Raw genomic sequence first — 21882 nt, 5'->3', positions numbered from 1 at the left:
GGGGGGCTGCAGCAGGGGCTGAGGTACACCAGGTTCGTGGGGAGAGGTGCCGCGTTTCGTCTCCCTCCCCGGGTGACTGAGCAGCCCCCGGCAGGGATGCGGGAGCCGCGCGGCCGGTCCGTCGCAACCAGGAGGCGAAGGGACCCAAGGAGTTCCCGGGGAGCGGGAGCCCGGTTGGGATCCTAACCCAGGACCTGCATCGCTCCTGCGCTTCAGCTCACGGCCAAGCCCTGTCGAGTGTGGTAGGGAGAGGAGGGAAACTGTATTTACAAAGCGAGCCTTAACTCTTAGGGGAAACTGTCCGGTCCCTGGAATTTTCCATGCTGTACGGGGAGCCAAGGCTCTCGCTCTGAACTATCCTGAGGAGATAACGAGAAACTAGCTCGGTTCGGAGAGCTCCCCGCCTTTGTACCGTATGTCTTGTTCCTTCCTCCCAGCCCTCGCTTGCGTCATTTCTTTAGATCGTAACTGATCTCTATTTTAGTTACACTTCTCGAGTGGATTCCGATGCAGAATTAAAAGATATTTATCTGCCCAAAACTCCTACGAAATAAAGAAGTGGTGTTATTTCCACGGTACGAATGAGGAACTGAGTCAGCGGGAGGCTAAATGACACATCTGAGGTTACCCAAGAGTGCCGAGCGCTGCTGGGAACCGAATCTGGCGGTTCCTCTCCCCGCTGCCAGAGCCCTCGCCCTCCGCGGCGCTGGACGTGGGGCATCGCCCCGCTCTGCCCCCGGCCTTTCCTCTCGGCCTGGGCCCTTGGACTCTGGAATGAGCCATAAATGCAGTCAGCCACTTTCAAGGGGAAGGAGTGATTTATCTCGAGCCCTAAGCTTCTGGCACTGGAATTAAAAGTAGAAGTTGGACCGGTCTGTGTAAATAACGCCACGATTACAGTCCAGCACTTTTGCTTAGACTTTGGTGTTTGTGGTGCCACCTTCTCCTGGGGAAGCAGCTGTGATGCCTCCAACTGACAAAAGGTTCATATTTGTGCTGAAGTTGGCATGGGGTTTGCAGCTAAAAATACTGCACACTTTCAAAATGTGCTGCTTCATGCTGTGCAAAGAGTCTTCTTTATGATCAGTCATTCAAGTTAGAAGCAGTTAAATGTAGAAATACAGATGAGAAACGTGGAATTCTGGAGCAGCAGGAGAAAAAAGGCCATAGCAGTTTAGCCTGGGATGGAAATAAAACACACAATTCGGTCTCAAAACTGTGTGCAAGTGTTGTATTTTTAAATATAAAAAATATCTATGTAATAGGCTGTTTTAAATGAGTCATTCAAAAAATGCAGGAAGTTTCACTTTCTCGTCTAATAGATGCGTGTATCTGTGTTTACCCTTTTGCATATGTATGAGTACATACACATGTATAAATACATGAAATGCTCACATTGTTGTAGCTTGAACAGTTTTTCCATATTTCTCCCTCTTCGGGTGGTGTTGTTTAGTCTTCAAGGATATTCATCACAAAATCCACTTTAACTCGTGCACTGCTAATTTAACAGAAAGGGGCTTGAAGCTGTTTTCGTTGCCCTTGACGTCTGTCTGCGAAAGGGCCTTCTTGGAAGTCGTCAAGAGTATTGAAATAAAACAACAGGATAAAAACAATGAATAATAGCGGGTAGGCAACTAATGACTCACCACGAAATACCGTCAGTGGAATATGCTGAGCTCCAACCCAGCTCGGTCTGGCTACCTATGCATCATTGCTGAGTTCTTCGAAATGTGCCACTACAAACGGCTGATGCAGTCAGCTAACCTCAGTGAGATGGTACAACTTCAAAGCTCTGGGAATAATAAAAGTCGTGTCTGCCACCGTCTGCTTACTCACCCTTGAAACAAGCTGGTATGAAAGCAGCAGAGAGCAATTTAGGCTCACAAACAAACTGACTCGCAGGCTGCGATGTGTTAGAAATTAGTCACGTTTCGGTTCGTGCTTCTGATTTTGCTCAGCAGCCGTCTGCGGTGCCTCGGCCTCTGCCGCCTGTCCTGGAAGTCGAGCAAGAGGGGAGAAGCAGGGAGCGATGGGGCGGAGGGGCTCCTCCGGAAAGAATCGAGCCCTCCGAGCTGCCCCACCGCGCGCGGTCCAGCGCCGGCAGGCAGCCCCCCGCGCCGGCGCGGCCGTGCCGTTGCCGCTGGTCAGGGGTTTGCGGGGTGACCTGCTGCTGAGGGCCGAGATTTGCCAGCGCTGCCGGCGGGCAGGAGCGGCGGAGGCTGGGAAGCGCGGCGGAGGTTGGGAAGCGCGTCGGACGTGGTGTTTGAAGGCACAAAGGGATGCTTTATTGGCCCGGGGCTTCTCATTCAGCGGCTTCCCCAGCGTGGACACCTCCGCAGGGAGGTCTTTTACCTTTGCCAGAAGAAAGGAGGGAAAGGTCGCCCCATTGTTCTCGGGCTTCAAAACCGCTTCCCCTCCCCGAAACTGCGGGGCCGGTGGGGGGCTGCTTTGGTGGCGTTTTTCTTTCATGAGTCTGGGGGTGGGTTAGCCTGATTTTCAGACACCTTCCTCCAGCCTTTCCCTTATTGTACAGCCATATACTCCTGCCGGCGGGCAGTAAACCAGCAGTTAAAACCGAATCCCTTTCTGGCGGGCTCTCTGAGCCCCGTCCCTCCTCCTGACTGCCGCGGGGCTCAGCCCTGCCGCGCTGCTTTTGAGGACGAGCGTACAGGGGCGCGTCCACCGTGGCCGCAGGGTTTGCTGGAGGTGGGAGCTCGCTGGCTGCCGTACCCGGTGCAGCTTGCCTACCCCAGCGAGCCGCAGGTGCCGTGGGCCAAAGCCAGGCCCTTTCCTCCACTTGTTCGTCCCTGGGAGCCCACGAGGGCTGGGGGCATTTCCACTCGCTGTCCGTGACAGCGGAGCCCCCGTGTATGGCGGGGGTCCCACGTATGGGTGGGCACCCATCACGTGTGGGATACCAGCGTTGGGGCGAGCTGTGGTGGGAAACAGCCAAGGGAAACGAGCCCGGGGGTGCAACGCCACGCAGAGGTGTCACCTCGCTGTCCTTGCCCTCCAAAACAAGGTGCTCAGCGCACGGGGAGGGAACAACGACGCTGCGGTGGCTGTAAAGGGCCCGAGCAGAGGGTGGGTTGATTTGTGGGATGTGCAGCGATATATTTTTCCCTAGCGCTGTGGGTGTCCTGGGTTATACAGCGTGCTGAGACTGCCCGGTGCTCTGCCGGAGCCCGGTTCTTATCAGTCGCTTTTTCTTTCTGCCCAGTACCAGCTCGCAGGGGACACGACCCGAGCGGCGGCAGGGGATGCCCACCCGGCCGGCGCGTCCCCCGGCACATCCACCGACAGACGCGGTGCTGCGCAGACCCCGGCTACAGCTCAGCGCCGTCGGGGCAGGAAAACCTGCGTCGGCTCCCGTCTTTCAAATAAGAGCTGGGCAACGTTGATAAATCTGAGCAAAAGGGCGATCCCGGTGCAACGGCTGGTTTTAATCAATAAGAGGACATCTCGCAGGTGAGGCCAGCTCCCCGCCGCGGGGGCCTGCAAAGGGACCCCCTGGGAGGGGGTTACCCAGCGCTGCCGGCAAAGCCCCAGAGACCCGTGTTGAGTTTGGACTGTTTTAATGTTTAACAGGTGCAGGTGCACCTCCGCAATACAGGCGGCGGAGCAGGAGGCTGGTGGTAGTCAAAAGAGAAAAGGGGTTTTACAGCACGTGCTGCAGGCGCTTTTTGAAATGTTAATATCACATCATCTCGCTTCTACTTTTCTGAAGCGGTAAAGCCCAGCTCGAGCAAAAATATTCTGTTAGAGCTAATGAGAGTCGTACATATCAGTCTTTTCAGTGGCTAGGAATTAATACAGAATATTTTATCCTTTAAAATGCTGGGCAAACATTAACTAATCCTCTCAACACCCTTCTGGGGTAGGTAAATATTACTCTCTCCCAGGTGCAGAAACTAAAGAGGAAAAGTTATGTGATTTGCTTAAAGCCACAGAGGGAGTCAGGTGGGGGTAGAGATGAGGGGGAGGTTTTTTTATAGCTTGTGCCTGTGGTTGTGCTCGTTGCAGGTGCTGCCTCTCAGCCGGTGTTGTTTTATAAAGTCAGTTGTGGCGGTGGGGAAACGCGCTGGTGTCTCCTTAGTGCTACAAGGAGCGGAGCAGCGGATGCACGAGCACGGCTGCCGCTCTACAAACCGGCCACGCTCCAGGGTCTGCCTAGAGCACGGACAAAAGGAAAGGCTTTTGGGGACAGGGTTTTCAGGGAGCGCACAGCTCTGCAAAAGCCCTCTCGCTTTGAAGTCACTAAAGTTTCGGCCGGTTGGCTTCGAGGCAGGACTTAATGTCGTGAAAAGCTTGTCGCTTCCAGGCTGAGCTTGCCATGGGTGGGGGGTGCCTCGCAGGGGGCTTAGCCCCGAGCCGCCTGCCTTTAAAGCGGGTGATAAATGTTGTCTGCAGAGCCGGACTTGTTTATCTTTGGGATTTACATCGCAGATACAGTGGCGGGACGGCCCTGTGTTTGCAGACCTGGAGGGAAAGCCGAGCGCCCGCTTCTGCCAGCGCGTCCCGAGGAGGGGGCCGCTGCCGTGGGTGTCGGGGGGCCGCCGCTGCCCGGGCTCAGCCTTCCCGCAGCACCCGCTGCTGCTCGGGGCGAGGGTGGCTCTTGGGAAGTCAGCGCCCGGTGCTCCTCCAGATGCTTGCCGCCTCTTCTTCGCGGCTGGGATTTTAAATGCCCTTGTAGCGAGAGGTTTCTCTCGTTGTGTTTAATTGCCCCACGCTAACCTCTCCCTGCTCCCGTTCCCATGGCGCGTTGGCTCGTCTCCTTGCTCGTCTTCTCATCTCTGACCTGGCCAGGGCTTCAGTTCACAGGCGATCAGATAAAATTCAATGGAAACGTTTGTGTGTCAAGCCGCTCTCGCCTGCAAAGATAAAGGTCACATATGTGCCTCCAAGGTAGCGCTGGGGTTTACCAAGTATTTACCCAGCAGACTGCGACCACGGCCACTTCAGGGCAGTCGCCGTCCATTGGAAAGCCCTTGTTTGTTGTCCCCGATCCCATTTCGGATCGGGTCCGAGGCAGGGCCACGTAGTCTGGGTCTGTTCCTGCGTGACGGGCTGCCAGGGAAGGCTCCTGTCTCTGCCGCGTAGTGCCTGGGCTCTTTTAATTAGAGACACATGGTTTATTATTTGAAAGAGTGTGCTTTCCTGGTCATTTGTTAGGATCTTGTATCTGAGAGTGCTGCAGCTTGTAAGCCTTAAATTAAGCTGTATGAAGGACATTGAGCACCTCGGGAAGGGGGTGCTGCAGAACCGGAGCCTATTGTTCTTGCCCTGAATTGCGGGGAAGCTCTTTCCCCATGCCGGCTCTTTTACTTGGTAGCCAACTAATACACACGGTGGTTTGTTTCTGTCTCCATCTGTTCCAATTTCAGTTTATTCACGGCTCTGTAGGTATTGTACATTCTGCTGATTTTTTTTTTTTTTTTTGGATGGGAGAGCCTCCCCTTTTCATGGTTCACTTATTCATTTTGTAGGTCTCTGGCTTCCTCGTCAAGTTTTCTCTTTTGTTGTATTAATTGGTCTTAAATCTATAGTCAGGTGCTGCGCGCGTGCTTCCCGTGTACACCTTAACCATCTGCTGTGTTTCATCTCCATGGTACCCAGGCCAAATTCCAGCTCTGGTAATGACATCCTGCCTCCCCGCATTTTCCCTCTGCTTTTAATTGGCTTTAGTTCACTTTTTTTTTTTTCTGTCCTAATGTGCCCCTTCACTCAGCGGCGGGGAGAGGTGGATTTGGGTGGTGAGGGGCTCCAGGCTGCCGGCACCCACCTGGGGGCAAGAGATCCGGCAGCAGGCAGCTCTCCTGCCTGCAAGGAGCAGCCACAGCACAACTTCACGACTGGAGAGCAAAATGGGGAAAATGTTGCGCTGGAAACAAGATGCACATTTTCCGCACTGAAGGCAGTTGCATGACGTTTGGAGGCATGCAGTGAATTTTGCATTTCCTCAAAGTTTTTTGCAGGAGAGAGTAGGTGGCTTGCTGAAACGGGTGCCATTGCCTCCTGCCTGTCCTGTCCAAACGGATCAGCTGTAGTTCCCGGAGAAGGGCAGAGCAACTCCTGATAACGTTTACCTCTGGCCTTAACACTCCGAGATCTTGATACTTTCAGAGTAAAAACCGATGTATCCAAGTGATCCCGGAGGGTATTGAAGCTCCAGGAGTCTCGCTGGCGCTTTCGCCTGGCTTATCTGACACTTTAATAGCGCAACAGTTGTTAGCTTTACAACCGGGTTTTGGGAGGACGAGAGTGGTGTCTGTGTTTGGGAATTGCTCTGAGGCACACGTTTTCCTGTGAGAGAGCTGGTTCTTGCTTTCTTGCTTTCTTGCTACTCTTTCTTTCCATCTTTTTTTTTTTTTAAATACCAGATTCTCATTATTGTTAAAGAGATTCTCTAATGCTCAAAAGCATGGCCTAAACTTCTTATGCACTTTGTCTATTCCTTGCCAGCCTGGAAGCTTTCTCTTCTCTCTGCTAATCCTGTTACTTCCAGTGACAGCCCCAGCCCCGGGGTGAGCCGCCGGCAGGGCTCCGTCTCGCCTGCGCTCTCCGACTGCGAGTCCTAAATGTCACAGCCCGGCTCCAGTTGTTGTACCGAGCTCTGTACCGAGACCCAGACATGGATGGATGGATGGATGGATGGATGGATGGATGGATGGACGTCCTCCTGCTGTTACTGCTTGCTGCTTATCATCTAATCTCAGTTTCACTGGAACAATTTGTGCGGTTTAATGTCAACAGTCAGACCTCTGCTACCCCGGTGTGGTTAGCTGCTCATTTATGTTGTTTTACATGGGGCAACCTGTCAGGGGGTTTCTCCCTGGCTGCTGTCAGGGTGGGGGTTCAGGGCAGGGACCTGGCCCAGGGCCCCCACTGCTCCCTCATGGAGGGACCTCTGCACTGGCCTTCCCAAGGGCATCTGCATGTCCTGCTTTCAAGCGTTGTCAAACAGGAGAAACAGCAACTGTGTCCTTCCCGAGGGCACTGGCCGAGAGCCTGGGAAGAAGCTGTGCTCTTTGGGATCCCCCCCCCGAGCCTGCCTCCCCTCCTTCCCTTTCCTAACCAGAAACCTGGCACGCTCTGCAAACCGCTCTGTGAAATCTCCGAAGGAGCCGAAATCGCTGTTGTCCCCGGCCTCCCCAAATCCAGCATGCTCTTCATGTGGATTAAAGGTTCCCAAGTGCTTTCTGAGGCCACATGCAACGGCTGGGCTTTGGACCATGTTCCCCTTCATTTCCTTGGCATCAGGTGGAAGCCGAACCATTTCCCCCACCGCAGAGTGGGACTAAATTGGACGGCAGGGCCAGGTGCCCGACGGGGGGCTGGGGCCAAGGCACGTGCCTCAGACTCTGGCCAGGGCCACCACCAGCCTCTTGCCAGATCCGTTATTAGGTGAATTTATCCATGCTCAGTTTACTTCTGCCCTTTACCTTTCATACAGTCCTGTGTGCAGGTTACAGGATGGGCTGGGACTCTTGTGTGCATTTAAATGTTGGTAAAACATGTATAAAATGAAATACCCCACGCCTTTGTGCTTGTTAGCACTCGGCTACCCAGACAGTAGCACTCTTACAGCTTTCGCAGCAGTCTGGGTGCGCAGCCCGGAGCTGCCGGCACCCATCAAGTAGGTGGGTGCCTGCTGAGGTTGGCAGCAACATCTGCCTCTTATACAGCTTTTTGTCGCAGGAAAAATCTTTCTGGTTGAGTGCAGGACCAGTGGTGGAGGCTGGGCCGCAGGCAGCCGCTCAAAAGCAAGGTGATGATTGGCATCACTTTTTGCCTCAGTAGGCAAAACGTCTGCGGGACTTCAAATGCCTGGTGGTGGTTTCAGCTGCTTTGGAAATGCCAAAGGAAGGACTGGGACTGTGGGAGTGTTCAAGGGAGGGTTGCCACATGAAGTTCTGTCATCTCCTGGGCTTATGTGAACCAGTGGAAGGAACATCAGGTCTTGTCCTTGCAGAATTCCTCTCGCCCTGTTCTGCACAGACCGTCCCTTGAAACAGTGGTAAGCCGCCTGTGCTCCCGTCCTCCTAGCAGTGGAGCATAAAGTACTTGTACCGACGTCTCCCCTAGCAAACCAGCATTGAACGCATAGGGAGAGAGACCAGTTCTTACCAATGAACAAAGCAGTGCAGCTAAGAATAAAACCACCATCAGTGAATAACCCTGCAAGCCCCGACCCAACAAGGTCCTTGCAATATTATATATTATTTGTCTTTTGAACCTTAAGGTCTTTGTGAAGATGGTGACTCGCTCGGCAAGGTGTTAAGCATGCACATGTGTGCATGTAGGAAAGTGTCTGTCCTGAAGTATTTAGAGTCCAAGTGCACAAGGCAGGCGGCAGGGGAAAGGAAGGGCTATGGATCCCCTTTCCCTGACAGGGAGTAGGCTGACTACAAGACAGATTTTTTTAATAGTATTTGGAAACACAGAGATGTCAGGAGGAGGTTTCCCTGACAAGTTGCTTGCTGGAACACTTCATAGCACGGCCTTTGGAGTACCTCTGAGAGATTAAATGTCCTTGAAAATTTGGTCTTGAACTTGCGAGACTTGGGAGTTCAGCACCAAGTTTCGGACTCTGAAGTAGTCTTTTAACCATGGCAGCATCCTTCGTTTGCTACAAGGTAATACGTTGGGTCAGATTTGATTGTTTCAAACGCATGGGCTGGTTTACCAGTGTAGTGGGTTAGTACTTTGCTTGTATCCGTCCCCCCCCAAGCTCTAATTTCTGTATTGATGGAACAGTTTGTGAATGGTAATAGATTTATTAGTGCTCTTGCTCCTGTGACAGAGAAGTGGTCTTTCGTGTTTCACAAGTAGATGGTGTGGCATAGAAGAAATAAGGTTTTTTTAACTCGGTGCCAGAGAAGAAAACGTTGGCAGGGTGTTAGCAGTGCCTCGGGTGGGCAGCATCCTGCCCCCCCCCCGCTGGGATGCTTACAGCAGGGAGCAGAGGTCCCCTGGTTAAGGACTCAGCCGGTGCTCCCTTCTCCTGCCCCTTTCCCTGTTCCCACAGATCAGATCAGCCCTCTGTGCCACAGCCTGTCACCTGATTTATGGGAGCCATAAACTGCAAAGCAGAAAGAAATAAAAATACTAAACACTTAGTTTTTTTAAAGGCCAACAGCGCATTGAAGTCTCGGTGATAATTTGCTCATAAAGAAATATTATGCTTCAGATCATAATCCTAGGCTGCAGATGGAGGCTGAGATCTGGCCTGAGTCCCTCCCACTTAGGCTGTAAAAGGAGGGGAATGGGATGAAAAAAACCACATAGCATGTGGGGATTAGGCTTGGCTATCTTGCTGTCCATCACCTCTGGTGCCTGGGAGGTCATGTGGAGAAGTGCTGATGTTCTCCAGAAAAAACTCTTGTCCTCTGCTGGAGGGACAGTGGGCTGGCGAGAAGGGAGGGGAGGATAAAAATCCGCAAGCAGTAGTCAAACAACTGAGATTTATAGGCTGTGTGGAAGTGCCCAAATTGTTGAGAGCTGTTCCCCTGGACTAAGCAGGGGGTCTTGCCTGTTTTAACTGTAATATTGTCAGCCTGGCCAGGCCAAACAATTGTTGGCGCTGCTTGGGCAGCAGTTGCCTTTAATAATTGTTGCCGAACACTGATTTTTGGTCAATGCAGATAGGTGTGTCTGTTTCCAGCAGTAAAAACCAGCCCCCAGCCAGCACAGCACCTATAAGAGCAGAGAAGCAGTAGGTACGGGAGCAGGTTAGACCTAAGTGGTGTCAGTGTCTGATTGCTGGAGAGGTCTCCCAGCTGCCCTGGGGAGGGGCCTGCTCTGGGCGGCTAAAATTCCTTTCTGGTTAACCTTCCTGCTGCAAACACTGCCTGTGGCTATTTACCTACTGGGTTTGCACTGGTGACTGGCACCCAGCAGCTAAAAGCAGTGCATTTCACCAAAGGAGATCAAGGATTTCATGGCCAGTTCAGTGCAGCCGTGTTTTCTCCTATCTGATCTTCTCCACCTTACCCTGCCAAAACTACCTACTAGTCCACTGCCATCTCAAATGAATCTTCCTGTGATGCTCTAGGGTTGCAGGAGTTCAGGAAGGTTGTCAGCAATTTGTTTGATTTTTTTTTTTCCTTCTGTCCTTTCTTTATGTCCCGCTGGCAGGGAGGCTGCCAGCAGTGCTGCCTTGCACCCTGAACAGCACGGAGCTTGGTTCCCTTTTTCAAGTCTTCTTCCTACAAGAAACTTTTCTTTAAAAGAGAACCTTGCTTTCTCAGATACACATCCTAAATGTGGTGATGTTGGGCCATTTATAAAGACGCGGGAAGGGAACTGGGAGGAAATTGTCACTTCTGGGTTTTGAGGGTTTTTTCCTTTTTTTTTTCTCTCCCCCAATAATCGAAATGAACAGATTTTCTAGGAAGCCCTAGCTCTGCTGTGGGACTCATAATATTAATGAAGTCCATTATTCCAGCTCCGTTCCAGGTGCAGCCTGAGCGGTGTTGAATTATCACCTCCCCTTGGCCTGCTGGCCACGCTGCCCCTGACATTGCCCGCTACGCAGTTCTTGGTGTTTGCGATGAGAGCACACTGCTAACTCACGCATGGCTTGGCATGTCTGTAGCTCCCAGGTCCTCTCGGCCAGTCTGTTCCCAGCCTGCGCTGATGCCTGGTGTTACTCCTCCCCAGGGCAGAGCTTTGCGCTCTCCTTCCTGTGCCTCATGAGGTTGCTGTTGGCCCAAAACTTGAGTTTCTCAGGGTTGTTTTGGATCCTCAGTTTGCTGAGAGTACGATCTTTCTCCCACGCTACATTTAAAGGGTTTTTATCACTCCAGGAGAGCTAGTGAGTTCAGCCATGCTGCACCTTGAAGGCTTGCTGGCAATCTCAGCAGAGACATGTTAATGGTAACCGGCGGGGCAGGGTACTGCATTTCAACAAGGACTTTCTTAATTAAAATAAGAGGGCTTTAACAAAAACAAATCCAAAGCTTAAGTAGCCTGGTTGAAAAGGGAATCTGAAGTATTTAACTTCTCCTGCAAAGACGCCGCTTGGGCAATTCCCCGGTTGCCGGGGTGGTCCTGGGCTCGGCAGTGCCTGTACTCCTGGGGCAGGAGCATCTCCTCCTCGTGCAAGCAGTAGAGTTTCAAATACTCTTTGTCAACCCCAGAGAAGCAAGGGCATGAGTCTAGTTCAACTCCCCCTGGGAAAAAAATCACTTTTACCTCGTAAATTAATCCAAGAGTGTTCCCTCCTCTACAGCCCTTTACAGTATTGAACACCATAGGAGAAACCTCTCTGGGAGAGAGGGCTCACAGGCTATTTCTCCTCTAGTTAGATCAGGCAGTTCATTATCTTGGAGAAATCAAAACTTTCAAAGCTTCTGGCTGCCCCCATCTTTCCTTTAGTGTTTCCTGAAATGTTTAACAGCATCCTCTTTGCCTGTTTCCCAGTGACAGGGTTCCTCTTTGCGGTCAAGGTTTCTCTTTCCCTCCTCAGTCACTGAGAAGCAAAGACCTTGTTAGTACGTCTTCGCAGGGAAAACAAACGATCGTGATGGCCAAACCACACCATTTCTTCTGGTAAGTGGCTGCAGAAGTGGAACTTGTTCCTTTCTCCAGTTGTTTTTACTTCTGCAAACAGGAGGGAGAAGGAATGCTTTCGCCCACCAGACACAAAGTACACTTGGCAGTGTGGTGAATTTGTAGTGATGCCTTTTAATAATACACAGAAAGAAATCAGCTCTGAACTTCATTCCCCCCAGACCCGTCCTTTGATTAAAAAAGGCTGCAGGTGATGTGTCCTTGCAAGTTTGGCAATAGGCACTGGTGCTATCTGAATAGCAATGAACATCTCGCTTCTAATAGGGCTAAAATAGTGGCCGTGGCTCAGAGTAAGCAATAGTTGCATGTTCACAAACGGTGCCAGAAGTGGTTGATAAATCACTGATCGCTCCAATAAAATGCTCAAATATGAGGAACACTTCCAGTAACTTTACTTGGATGTTCTTAACTCTGACCTTCAGGGAGCACAGACACTTAAAAAGAATAATACACAGATACTGTTCATTATAAAGTATGTAAATACAAACACTTCAAACAACAGAACCGTAAGCTCTCTGGACATCTGCAGGTTTGGATAAGCAAGAAGCACGCTTGTGCATCGTCCTTTAAGTCGATGTAGGCTTGTCTCTTGGGTATCAGGTCCAATGCTCTTACCCACACTGGTTCGGGCAATAGCTGCGAAGTGAATGAAACCTGCTTGGCTTTTTTGCTTGTGAGCCTGCAGGGAAGCTGGGGGTAGCAGAGGTTGTTTGGCTGCTCCGCTGGTGGGGAGGTAGTTATAACTGCTGCGTAACCCCTTCTCGCTGGGTAACTTGATTGCTGCAACAGGCGTACGCTGGGGTGAGTAGTGCCGATCCGAGGCCAGCCAGGATTCAAAGCATGCCACCAGCTCAGCGACTCTTTTGCTTTGATTTTCTTTTTGGCGACATCCTGCCCAGTGATACCTTTGGAAAACTACATTTGCAGCTGCATCCATCCGTGCTTCTCTCCCAGGTTTGATCAGTGATGGGCTCTTGCCTTCCTCTCTGCTTTGGTTCATAAGAACCTCTTTCCCTCTGTGCCTTTCTTGCAGCTCCTCTGTGTGTACATCGCTGCCTCCAGTGGGGTAGGTTTTCTGCCCACCGGTGGGGTGACCACACTCCAGGACATGTCTACCCTCTCCCTTGTTCTGCCTCCGAAGGAACGGCTCCTCAGGAGCGGCGGTCAGCACAGCAGGCGGCACAGCAGGCGGCGGATAGAAAATCACCCCTGGGATCTCAGAGTTTCTTTTGGAGGTGACCTGGCTTGTGAGGGCTTAATGGCCCGACAAGAGACTGGCTGCGGGAACCGCAGCAGTCCCCTCCCGCTCCCGGGAGAAGCAGCCCCGCTGCTCTCATCTGATGCTGAAGTGCAACGCTGACTCCGTTACCCATCCCCGCTTGTCCAGCGGCAAAGCGATTAATTTTCCAAGTGACATAGTCTATTGAACACTTCTTTAAATTAGGGCACTGGAGGCGTAATTTAGATTAGGGTTAAGTTCTAGCTGCAGGGGAGACACTTAAAACACACAGCGCATGTGCCAACGGACCCACTCATCTCACCAGAAAGTGAATAAATCTGCCTTCTCGGCAGAGAATTTCCTGCTAAACCTGGGGACCCTTTCAGGCTTCGCTGGGGTGCAAAGCCATTTTGTCACGAGAGGAGGAGGGAGCCGTGTGGCCTGATGGAGACGGGTGCCGTAGCTGAGCAGAGCTGGCTCCTCGGGCACCGGCTGGTGAATGAACACTGTCTCACCACCCAAACGCACAGCGGTGCGGTGGAGGTCTCTGGGCAGATGGGGTAGGAGATGCTTTCTCTGGACGTCTCTTTTATTCCTAGGAAACCTGTGCGATGTGCTTTTCAAATCCGCTGTTCCAGAAGAGCAGCTAAACACGCGCTGAACTTTGATCGTGTGACTGTTGGCGTTAATAAGTTACAAACTGACCCGAGTGCTCTGCAGGAGCTGAAGGCAGCCTGGGGGAAGTTCCCCGCTTTTCAGTAAGAGGCACCTTGTTACACCCCATCCCGTTCCCATCAGCTTCATTAACTCGGGCAGCTTCTCCGGCTCGGATGCCAAAACGGCTCTCGTAGTCGCGTTAGTTCAGCTCTGGGCTGATGCAGTCGGCCCTCCAGCTGCTGAAATGCCGCTGTGCGGGACCGCCGGCTCGGTGCAGACCCGGGGCTGGCGGGGCAGAGCTGCCGTGTCCCCGTTTGCCTGAGGAAGAAGGGAGGTGTCATGGAAGGGGCACAGAGGAGAAAGGCCAGGAGCTCTGCCACCAACCCACCGCTCAACTCTGGTCTTTCTCCTTTCTCTGACTTTTTACAGTCCAAGATGAAGGCCTTTTGCTTTATCTGGCTTCTTGCTTTATCTACCCTCACAAAGTCTCGTCTTAGCTGGTGGCTTTGGGAACGACTGCCTTGCTTCTGCAACTTAGATATTACTGGGAATCTCCTGTCCACTGAACTCAGTGTGATTCCTGCTTATAAAGCACAAGTATACTTTACAAGAGGTGCTGAATCTTCACTGTGAAGTGCAAAACTCAGAGAAGGAAGTGATGCTGTTTAGATATCATGGTTTCTACTCCTCTTGTTTTTCTTTTAAAGTAAGAATTTTACAGTTTTCTTTAGCAAAAACTTATTTCTGGACAAAGCTTGTTTGGAGACCTCCTTGTTGGTGGCCATAGGAGCTTTTCTGCAATGATGACTTAGAATTTATTTAAAGTACACCAAATATAATGAAAAATAGGAGGAGAAACTGAACTTTGGACAGAGCCTTCCTCTTTAGTGTGCACTCCTTAGTACCAGAAAATGTCAGAAACTGTTCTCCCAACACAAGACTGAGAAATGGGCTCTTTAGTTTTACGTATACGGCTGCCTCCTTACCATCCCTGTCCCTTATAGATACGCTTCAGGCTCCGTCAGCAGCCTCTGTACGGTAAGTCTCCCGGTGCTCGTTCCCAGACCCCACTGTTCTCTGGAGCGCCCAGCACGGCTGTCCCGGCAGCGGAGCAGATGCGTGCTGGGGTTCCTTCGTGGTCCCAGGTGCCATCCCACTGGAGCAAGCTTTTCCCTTGTGTTTGTGGACCTTATCTTTTTTTCTTTGCTTACATCCCGTTGGCTGTGTTGCCTGAACGACACCTACCTTGCGGTTTGTTTCTGCACGTGGCTAAGATCGCTGGTGCGAGCGGTGCTGGCGGGGACGTGCGAGACAGCCGAGGGCGGCCAGGGCAGGGACCGCGCGAGCCGGTGTGCCGCGTCCGGATGAGCGGTGCCTCTGCGGCTGTTGCTCGCCAGAGCTGGCCCACGTGCTGTGGCTGCCGTGGGGCCAGGCGGCCCTCGTAGTCCCTTGGACGGTGGCACGGGCGTCGCGGGGTCACCCTGCTCCTCGCACTGGAGGCGCCTGGCTTTCCCCTTCTCTCCGTCCGCGGCGGGAGGAGAGCCGAGCAGCGTGCTGCAGCTGGGGACCGACCCCTCGGGAGGGCTTGGCAGTTACGGCTCTGCCCTAAAACAAGGGGATCTGGGTCTTGCCGCCAGCCCTTGCGGGACTTGGGGGGGGGGCTGTAACGCTGCAGCCGCAGATGTGGCTCGCACGGGGCGGGGAGGGGGGCCACGGCCGCCGCTCGACGAAGCAGCGGAGGTTTGGCAGAGGCGTCCGCGCCGCTCCTGAGGCCGGGAGGGATGCGGATGGCGCGGCGGGTGCTCGGTGCACGCCGAAGCCCGTGCCGCCACATCTGCTCCCTAGCGTGGCTTGGCGGGGCTTGCCGGCCCCGCCATCCGCGGGGCGAGGGCAGCCCTCCCGCTCCCCTCCGCAGCACCCGACGACCGCTCCCCACCTCCCAGAGGCGTCGCAGGGCCGAATCTCTGGGGGAGCCGGAGGGGGCTGCCGGGTACCCCTTGGCTGTGGAGAAACACCACCCCCCCCCCCCCCCCCGCCCCGGGTCCGTCCGTCCGCATCGCTCTGCAGCCCCCGGGGCCGGGCCGGCCGTCGGGGGTGGCACGGCGGGGACCGTCCCTGCCCTCTGGGGCAGAAGGAGCGCGGGCCGGCGGGCCGGACGGGCACGTACGGCGGGGAGAGGGCAGGAGGCTTTTCGCGCGCGAGGCCTTCCTTCAACAAAGCCGTTTCTGTCCCGCTCCCGATATTTCTGCCTGTGCGGTTGGGGAGCGGGGTGGGGGGGTGCGCGTGTGGAGGAGCACAAAGGACCCCAGACAATAGGGCGAGCGGGAGCATTCCTCACACCCACGGCGGCCGGCGAACGAGCTTTGTCTGCAGCCGCTGCCTCCCTCCGTTTCGGGGGGCAGTCGCTGCCGTCCTCCCCTGCTCCTTTGTTCCCGCGCTGCCTGCCAGGGGTGAGACGGGCAGGTGAGCGGCGCGCGAGGCAGGGGGCTGGCGACGTGCTGCGGCGGGTGCATATTAATGGATTTCTCCAGCCTGTCGCTGGGTGTTTGACTTGATTCATGAGGCTCCTCCGTCTTGGCGAACGACGAACGTGGCCGGGAGGGAGAGAGCTATTGTCTGCCAGGCCTGGGGCCCTGCCGGTGCTGCTCCGGCGGCCGCCATCGCCGTCGCCCCCAGACGCAAAAACGCTTTGCGCCTTTGCCCCGACGTCCTTCCCGCCCGGGGCGTCCGTCTGTCCGGGGCGACGCGAGGTGGGACCGGCTGATGCCCGCACGCCGCGGGTGTCCCTGCGGCGTGACGCTGCGCGGGGGAGAAGGCGGGCGGGCGGGCGGGCAGCTTCCCAAACACACCGCCTCGAAGTGCGAGAGCAACCGCGCTCCAGTCGCAACGGGCTGCGCCCGAGCGGGGCTGCTCATGTAAGTGAAAACGCTTCCACCCAGTACCTTAGCAGCAGCAGAGATCAAACGTGGAAAAGCCCACTGGTGCTTTTTTTTTTTTTTTTTTTTAACAGCAGCTATAGATTTTACACCAGATTTTATAATTGGCTATAATTTTTGAACAAAATAAATACGCAGCTGGTGGACAGATAGTAGCCAGGCAGCAGTCAGCCTGTGTCTTGAAAAGGCTGGTTCAGGTACAGCATTTGATACTGCTCACATGGAAAGGGTGTGTATGGTAATACCAGGGAAGGAAAACAAACAGGACGGAGCGTACTCCATCATGCTGACAAAGACACGGATTGTACATGCTGGGGTGCAAATAGGATTGTTTGCATATTCAGCTGACTCTATCTTCCCTTTTCCCCATCCCCGAGCATCGGTGGTGCCTGGGCTCCTCGGGGAGCTGTTTGAGTCGGGGGGACAAATGTGCATGGGGGAGGGGGGCAAAGAGGCACTTGGAGGAGGGAGGGATGGGAGCAGAGAGGGTGCTGCTTTCGGGGGCTACAATGGAAAGGGGCTAGCTGGTGGGATGAAGCCCTGGGAGTAGGGTTTATCAGACTGAATGTAGGAAGCTACTGATGAGCTTGTCCAACAGCTTTCCTTTTATAACCCTAACATGCAGCTCATCCTGTCCTGAACTAGACATCAAACAACACATCTAAATCATGCTCCAGAGCAAAGTAAAGGTCCCAGGTTTGATTTTTTTCCTTTTTTTTTTTTTCTTTCTTTTTCTCAGCTGTCAAGGAATAAAGCTGAACTGAGGGGGCAAGGAGCATTTATTCCCAGTGGGTAAAGAGAAGGTGGCTGATATGAAGGATTTTCTCCAGCGATAGCACTCCCCAGGTGGCAAACCCCACCTCTGAGTTTCCAGTAAACCTACCAGGACTACAAAGCAAACAAATCAAGAAATGTCAAGGGGTATTTACTCGCCTGTTAACCTGCTGCCCCGATCCCTCCCTGGCGCACACTGGTGGCACACAAGGGTGCACCCCGACTCTGTGTCCCGGGAAGGGGTTACTGCTGCGAGCCCGGCCGGGGAGAGGTGACCGAACGAGGACCTGGCTCCCAACTCCTGCTCTCCGGCCGTCGCAGCATGGAAAGGGGATGCTGGAGGGGAGCACACGTTGGGAACAGCGGTGCTTGGGGGCTGTGCCAGCCCTTTGCGCTGCCTGCTCTCAGCGAGGCAGAAAATTGGTTGTAAAGGGGAACTCGCACACACCTGTTTGCAGCTGAAGCTGGAGGAGCTTATGTTAGAGGTCACCTGGACTCCACTGCTGTCAAATATTGGCTGCGAGATGGGTTTTCTGAATGCCATGTTTTACTTGGTGACACATCCAGAACCTCTGGGAAGAGCTTTTTCAAATAAGCTTATCCTCAAGCTTTTTGCAGTTCTCTTTTTTTCCCCTTTTTTTTTCCTTCTTCCTTCTTATAAAGAGAATTAGGCAATCACAGCATTTTGATGAAGTTGCGTCTTAGCCTCTTGCTTCATAGCACGTGGCCTTCCTGAAGAATCAAGGAAAAGCTGATAAATTGGGTGTAGGAGACTTCCCTGTCTTTCCTTTCCCCATCTAACGTTCCTCCCTGTGCTGCCCTCGGAGCGTGTCCTGCTCCTAGTTGCTCTCTTAACTTGTCCCTACTTATAACATTCTGTACATAAAACACAACCGGGTGCTTTTCACTCTGATTAAAATCATGCTCTGTAAAAGAAAATCCAAATTAGCTCTGGCCTTTGGGCTCCTGACAAGTTTCCAGCGCTGCTTTCAGCACCGCAGAGATTGCGTAACTCCACATCTTCTGTGCAGTGACGTCTCCCCCTCGTCATGAGCTGGGCTGGCTGCCGCACATGCAGGTTCAGCTATTAATACTTCAAGCAGCTTTTAGCACTGAAGGAGGAAGAGAGATTGCCAGCAGCTGGGTGGCATGCAGCAACTTGTTTTTTCTTGCTAGGGGACAATGATGTGGGAAGGGGTAAAAGGAGGAGGATTTCCTGGGTAATTCCCCAAGTTTTGATGTTTGTGCAAATACCTCCTGGTCTAATGTGTGCTGAGTGACTGGGGAGCCCAGTGCAGGGAGAGCTAATGCTTCAGTACAGGTTAACCCTTGAAGGAAGAGTACAGTAGCATCTTATACAAACTATGGCTTGAGTTTGCCAGATCTTGTATGCAATGAAGCACAGGGCGCTTTCCTGCCTCCTCCAGGGATTCAAGCCAGGTACGCTGTTACACCATTTCAGCATTGCTCACAGAAGTGCTGAGCCTGCAGCTATCGTGTCGGGTTTTCGGCAGAAACCTTTGCGTCTCGGCAACTTCCTCCAAGGATGCTGAACCAAACGCCGTCCAGACTTGCGAGTGAACGAGTTGCAAATGACATCACTGATTCGAAACGGCGCGTAGGCACGACGTGGGCGAATGTTCCCTGCGCTGGGTGTTTTCTAAAGGTCTCTGAAGCATGAGGCATGACTGAATGACTTGTGTTTTCTTTAAATGACGAGTGGGTGAATCCTGAATTGTTGGGCTGCTTTTATTTTTGTTAGATGTGTGTGGGCTGACAACATGACTCAGTATTTTCTCAGCAGATGCAAAGATCATATTGCCAATTCTGGGTATACTTTGGGCAGTTTCATGCAGAGAACTGGAATGCTTTTTTGGTCCGGAGCTTTGCTTTTTGGCAGCCTTAAGCCTCTTGATGTGAAAATAAGTAAGTAATTCAAAAAAAGAGTGCTTTTCCAAAACGTACAAAAATACACTGAAGAAATGACTGAACATGGGGAAACTACCTCTACCCCCATGTTTTCCCAACAATTTATCTGATTATTTTCATGTTATTCTAGAAATGTCCATTAATGTCTGATTTTTTTTTTCTGATTCTCCCTAGTCGGGATTGCTCGTGGGCCATCTCTTTGTCAGCTGAGTATCATCTCCACTATTTTTTTAACCAGCCATGCCCTGCCGGGTGAAAGCCACTGTCTTCTGACTGATGGGTGTAAGTTCTCGCCCTGCTCCCAAGAGACAAGTAGGCATATTTGTGTGTACATGTATGTGGTTTGGCCAGTACCCAGAAGTGACAAAAGTCCCAGAAAATTTCCCTTTCTCCCTTCTGGCAACCTCCCTGCCCTGCTCCCCCTTCTTTTTCCTCCCTGTATGCCACCTACAGCATCTGGCATGTGCTTTGGGAGATGCATGAAGCCAGCCATGGACTGTGGATGCTTTTATTGTGCAGCAATGTGTGCTCTCTTCTCCCATCCCCTCTTGTCTGCTGCAGAGCAGAGTGCTGGTAGTCATGTCCTTGATAAGAATAGGTTGCTTGCTAAGACCCTTACGTGTAATCATAGCCCAGCATCCTAGAGCCACTGATAAACTATTTTTCCCTGCTGATACCAGCCCTTAGCCCACCATGAACCTTGCTGAAGGTATGGGAATGGCTAGACAATACTAGACTTGTGGGTGAAGGATGTTGTGCAGCAAAGGTTATCTTTTGGGAGATCAGAAGATGATGTGCCTATAGATGTATTCTGTAGAGGGTGCAGGGTGAAATGAATTCCATAGACCCTGTTTTTTTGATCTCTAACAGTAACTTTAACCACAGAAAAATTCCCACACTCAGCCCCTAGCAATGGCCTTGGCTAACGTGACCTCTACTTAGCACCGTGACCCAAACCCCACTACAATCCTGACTATACTGGCCCGTACAACAGTGAGCCATACCTGACCGATAGCTAATTGTAAGCCATACGCACAAGCATGTATTGTAGTGCTAGGGGACCATATCATCTTCCTACCATTCTAGCTCTTCAGTTCTAAGCCCTACGTCCTATTCCTGACATTTTCTCTAGCCTCCACTGCCCACCCATGGCAATAATTCACCCCAAACTTTAGGTTGAGTGCATCCATCGTCCCTCCAGACCTAATGACAAGCTGCTTCATTTGGTTAGCTCTAGTGCCTTTGCAGCCCTATCCCCAAATGACAAGAACTGGATGCCAGTCCTTATCATATCTCTGAAATCCTCACATTATTCTTGAATAATCCCCAACTTCTCAGCCTTTTCTACCCCAAAGCCTGATTCCAGCTTTAACCATAAACTGTCAGCCAGCACTGCTCCAAACATAACCCGAAGCCTTCCGCCTCGCTGGGTACCAGCACTCAGGCTTGCCCAGAGGGGCAAAGAAAGAGGTGATGCTCTTTAGTCCTTGGTGTCCCAATCTCTAACCCTGACTTTAGTGTCTACAGACCTGATGGTCTTTACGTACTGGCCCATAATTCTGAGTGCCAGAGCCATTCACCCCAGCTAGCCCCAGCCCTCATGGCTGTGTTTCTAAGGTCTTTGCTGGAGTCTGGGCACGGGGCTGGGGATGGCCAGTGGGGCTTGCTCAGGGCACCTTTTGGTGGAGTATAAGGTGGAAAGATTTTGGGGGGGGGGCATGGCTTGAGGGATCAACTGGTTTGCTCCAGCTGCTGAGCGGATGGTAGGCTGGCTGCAACCTAGACCGTGGGGCAAGGGGGAGCGTGAGAGTGTCGTACATCAGTGAGAGAGCACGGAGGCACACTGTCACAGAGAAGCAGCAGTGGGTCAGCGATGATTAGAAAAGCCTGAGAATGGCTGATGTGTCCCAGTGACCTTGCTGCTTTCTTAAAACAAGCCTCATTGCTGCTGCCTGCTTACTTCTCACTGCCCTTCTACTGGTTCTTCGTCACCATCCCCACCCCTTGTCCTCCTGCCTCTGGATCTCCAGAGCTACTTGCTCCTCTAGAGCTGGTTCCGCAGCCCTCCCCAGCCCTGCGGCACCGCTGCCTCGCCTGCTTCTGGCAGTCAGATCTCCTCCAGGGGCCAAGCATATGAACCTGACGTTGCTTATTACGAGGCGCTCTGCCACCCATATTTCACGCTGGCATGTCTTGCTGGTTGGGAGCCAAGGACAGAGAGGGCTATGGCCCCAGGTCTCTTAAGGTGTCAGATGTGTTACTGTGAATCATGAGCTTGCTTGTGAAGATTTTTGGGGATTGGGCTCTAAACTGGCTTCATTTATTTGTTTATGTTCAAGGTCCATATTGCAATTTTTGTTTCTAAACTGCATTTAATAAGACTGTCATATAAAAGCTCTCCAAGTTTCTGGGAAGAACACTTATTAAAAGTGGTTTTGTAATTCTTACAGTGTGTGGTCTTTGGCTATTCTGAACTTTTGCTGTGTTACATTCAAGTATAGTTTAGTGTAGTTGGAAAGAAAGCTTGGAAAGAGAAAAGCTGACAAAGAGCAGATCAGACTGAGAGGGAGATGGATCTGGTTTATGCTTCTATTTTTTGCAGCAGATGGAGTCGGTATTCCCCACCTGCTTAAGGAGTGCCCACAGCTGACTGACTCACTAACACACCTTGTTCTGAGAGAAATCACAACAGCAAAAGGATGATGTTTGTGGCAGTAGAGAAAGTGTTTATTAAATGGCAAGCTTTGCTTTGCATGCTTAAGGTTGCAACTTCTTTCTTTTCAAAAAAAAATC

At 52.3% G+C, this 21882-nt stretch overlaps 1 protein-coding gene across 5 annotated transcripts in view; it reads left to right on the top strand.

The window, feature by feature from the left end:
• Nucleotides 1-21882, top strand: part of LOC115352429 — a 40575-nt gene that overhangs the window by 18050 nt on the left and 643 nt on the right. Inside the window, exons 4-6 of one of the 5 annotated variants that reach the window (XM_041129572.1) lie at nucleotides 3221-3468; nucleotides 18965-19086; nucleotides 19264-19401. In XM_041129572.1, coding sequence (XP_040985506.1) covers nucleotides 3221-3468; nucleotides 18965-19086; nucleotides 19264-19401 — 508 coding nt within the window. Of the gene's footprint in view, nucleotides 1-3220; nucleotides 3469-17320; nucleotides 19087-19263; nucleotides 21870-21882 lie in introns of those variants that run through there. The other 4 variants (XR_003927144.2, XR_005934232.1, XR_005934231.1 and 1 more) reach the window with 4 other exon arrangements.

This window comes from Aquila chrysaetos, chromosome 17, assembly GCF_900496995.4.
Source record: "Aquila chrysaetos chrysaetos chromosome 17, bAquChr1.4, whole genome shotgun sequence".
NCBI lineage: Eukaryota > Metazoa > Chordata > Aves > Accipitriformes > Accipitridae > Aquila > Aquila chrysaetos.
The sequence above is the reverse complement of the archived record's forward strand: the minus strand, read 5'-3'. Positions and strand labels throughout refer to the sequence as shown.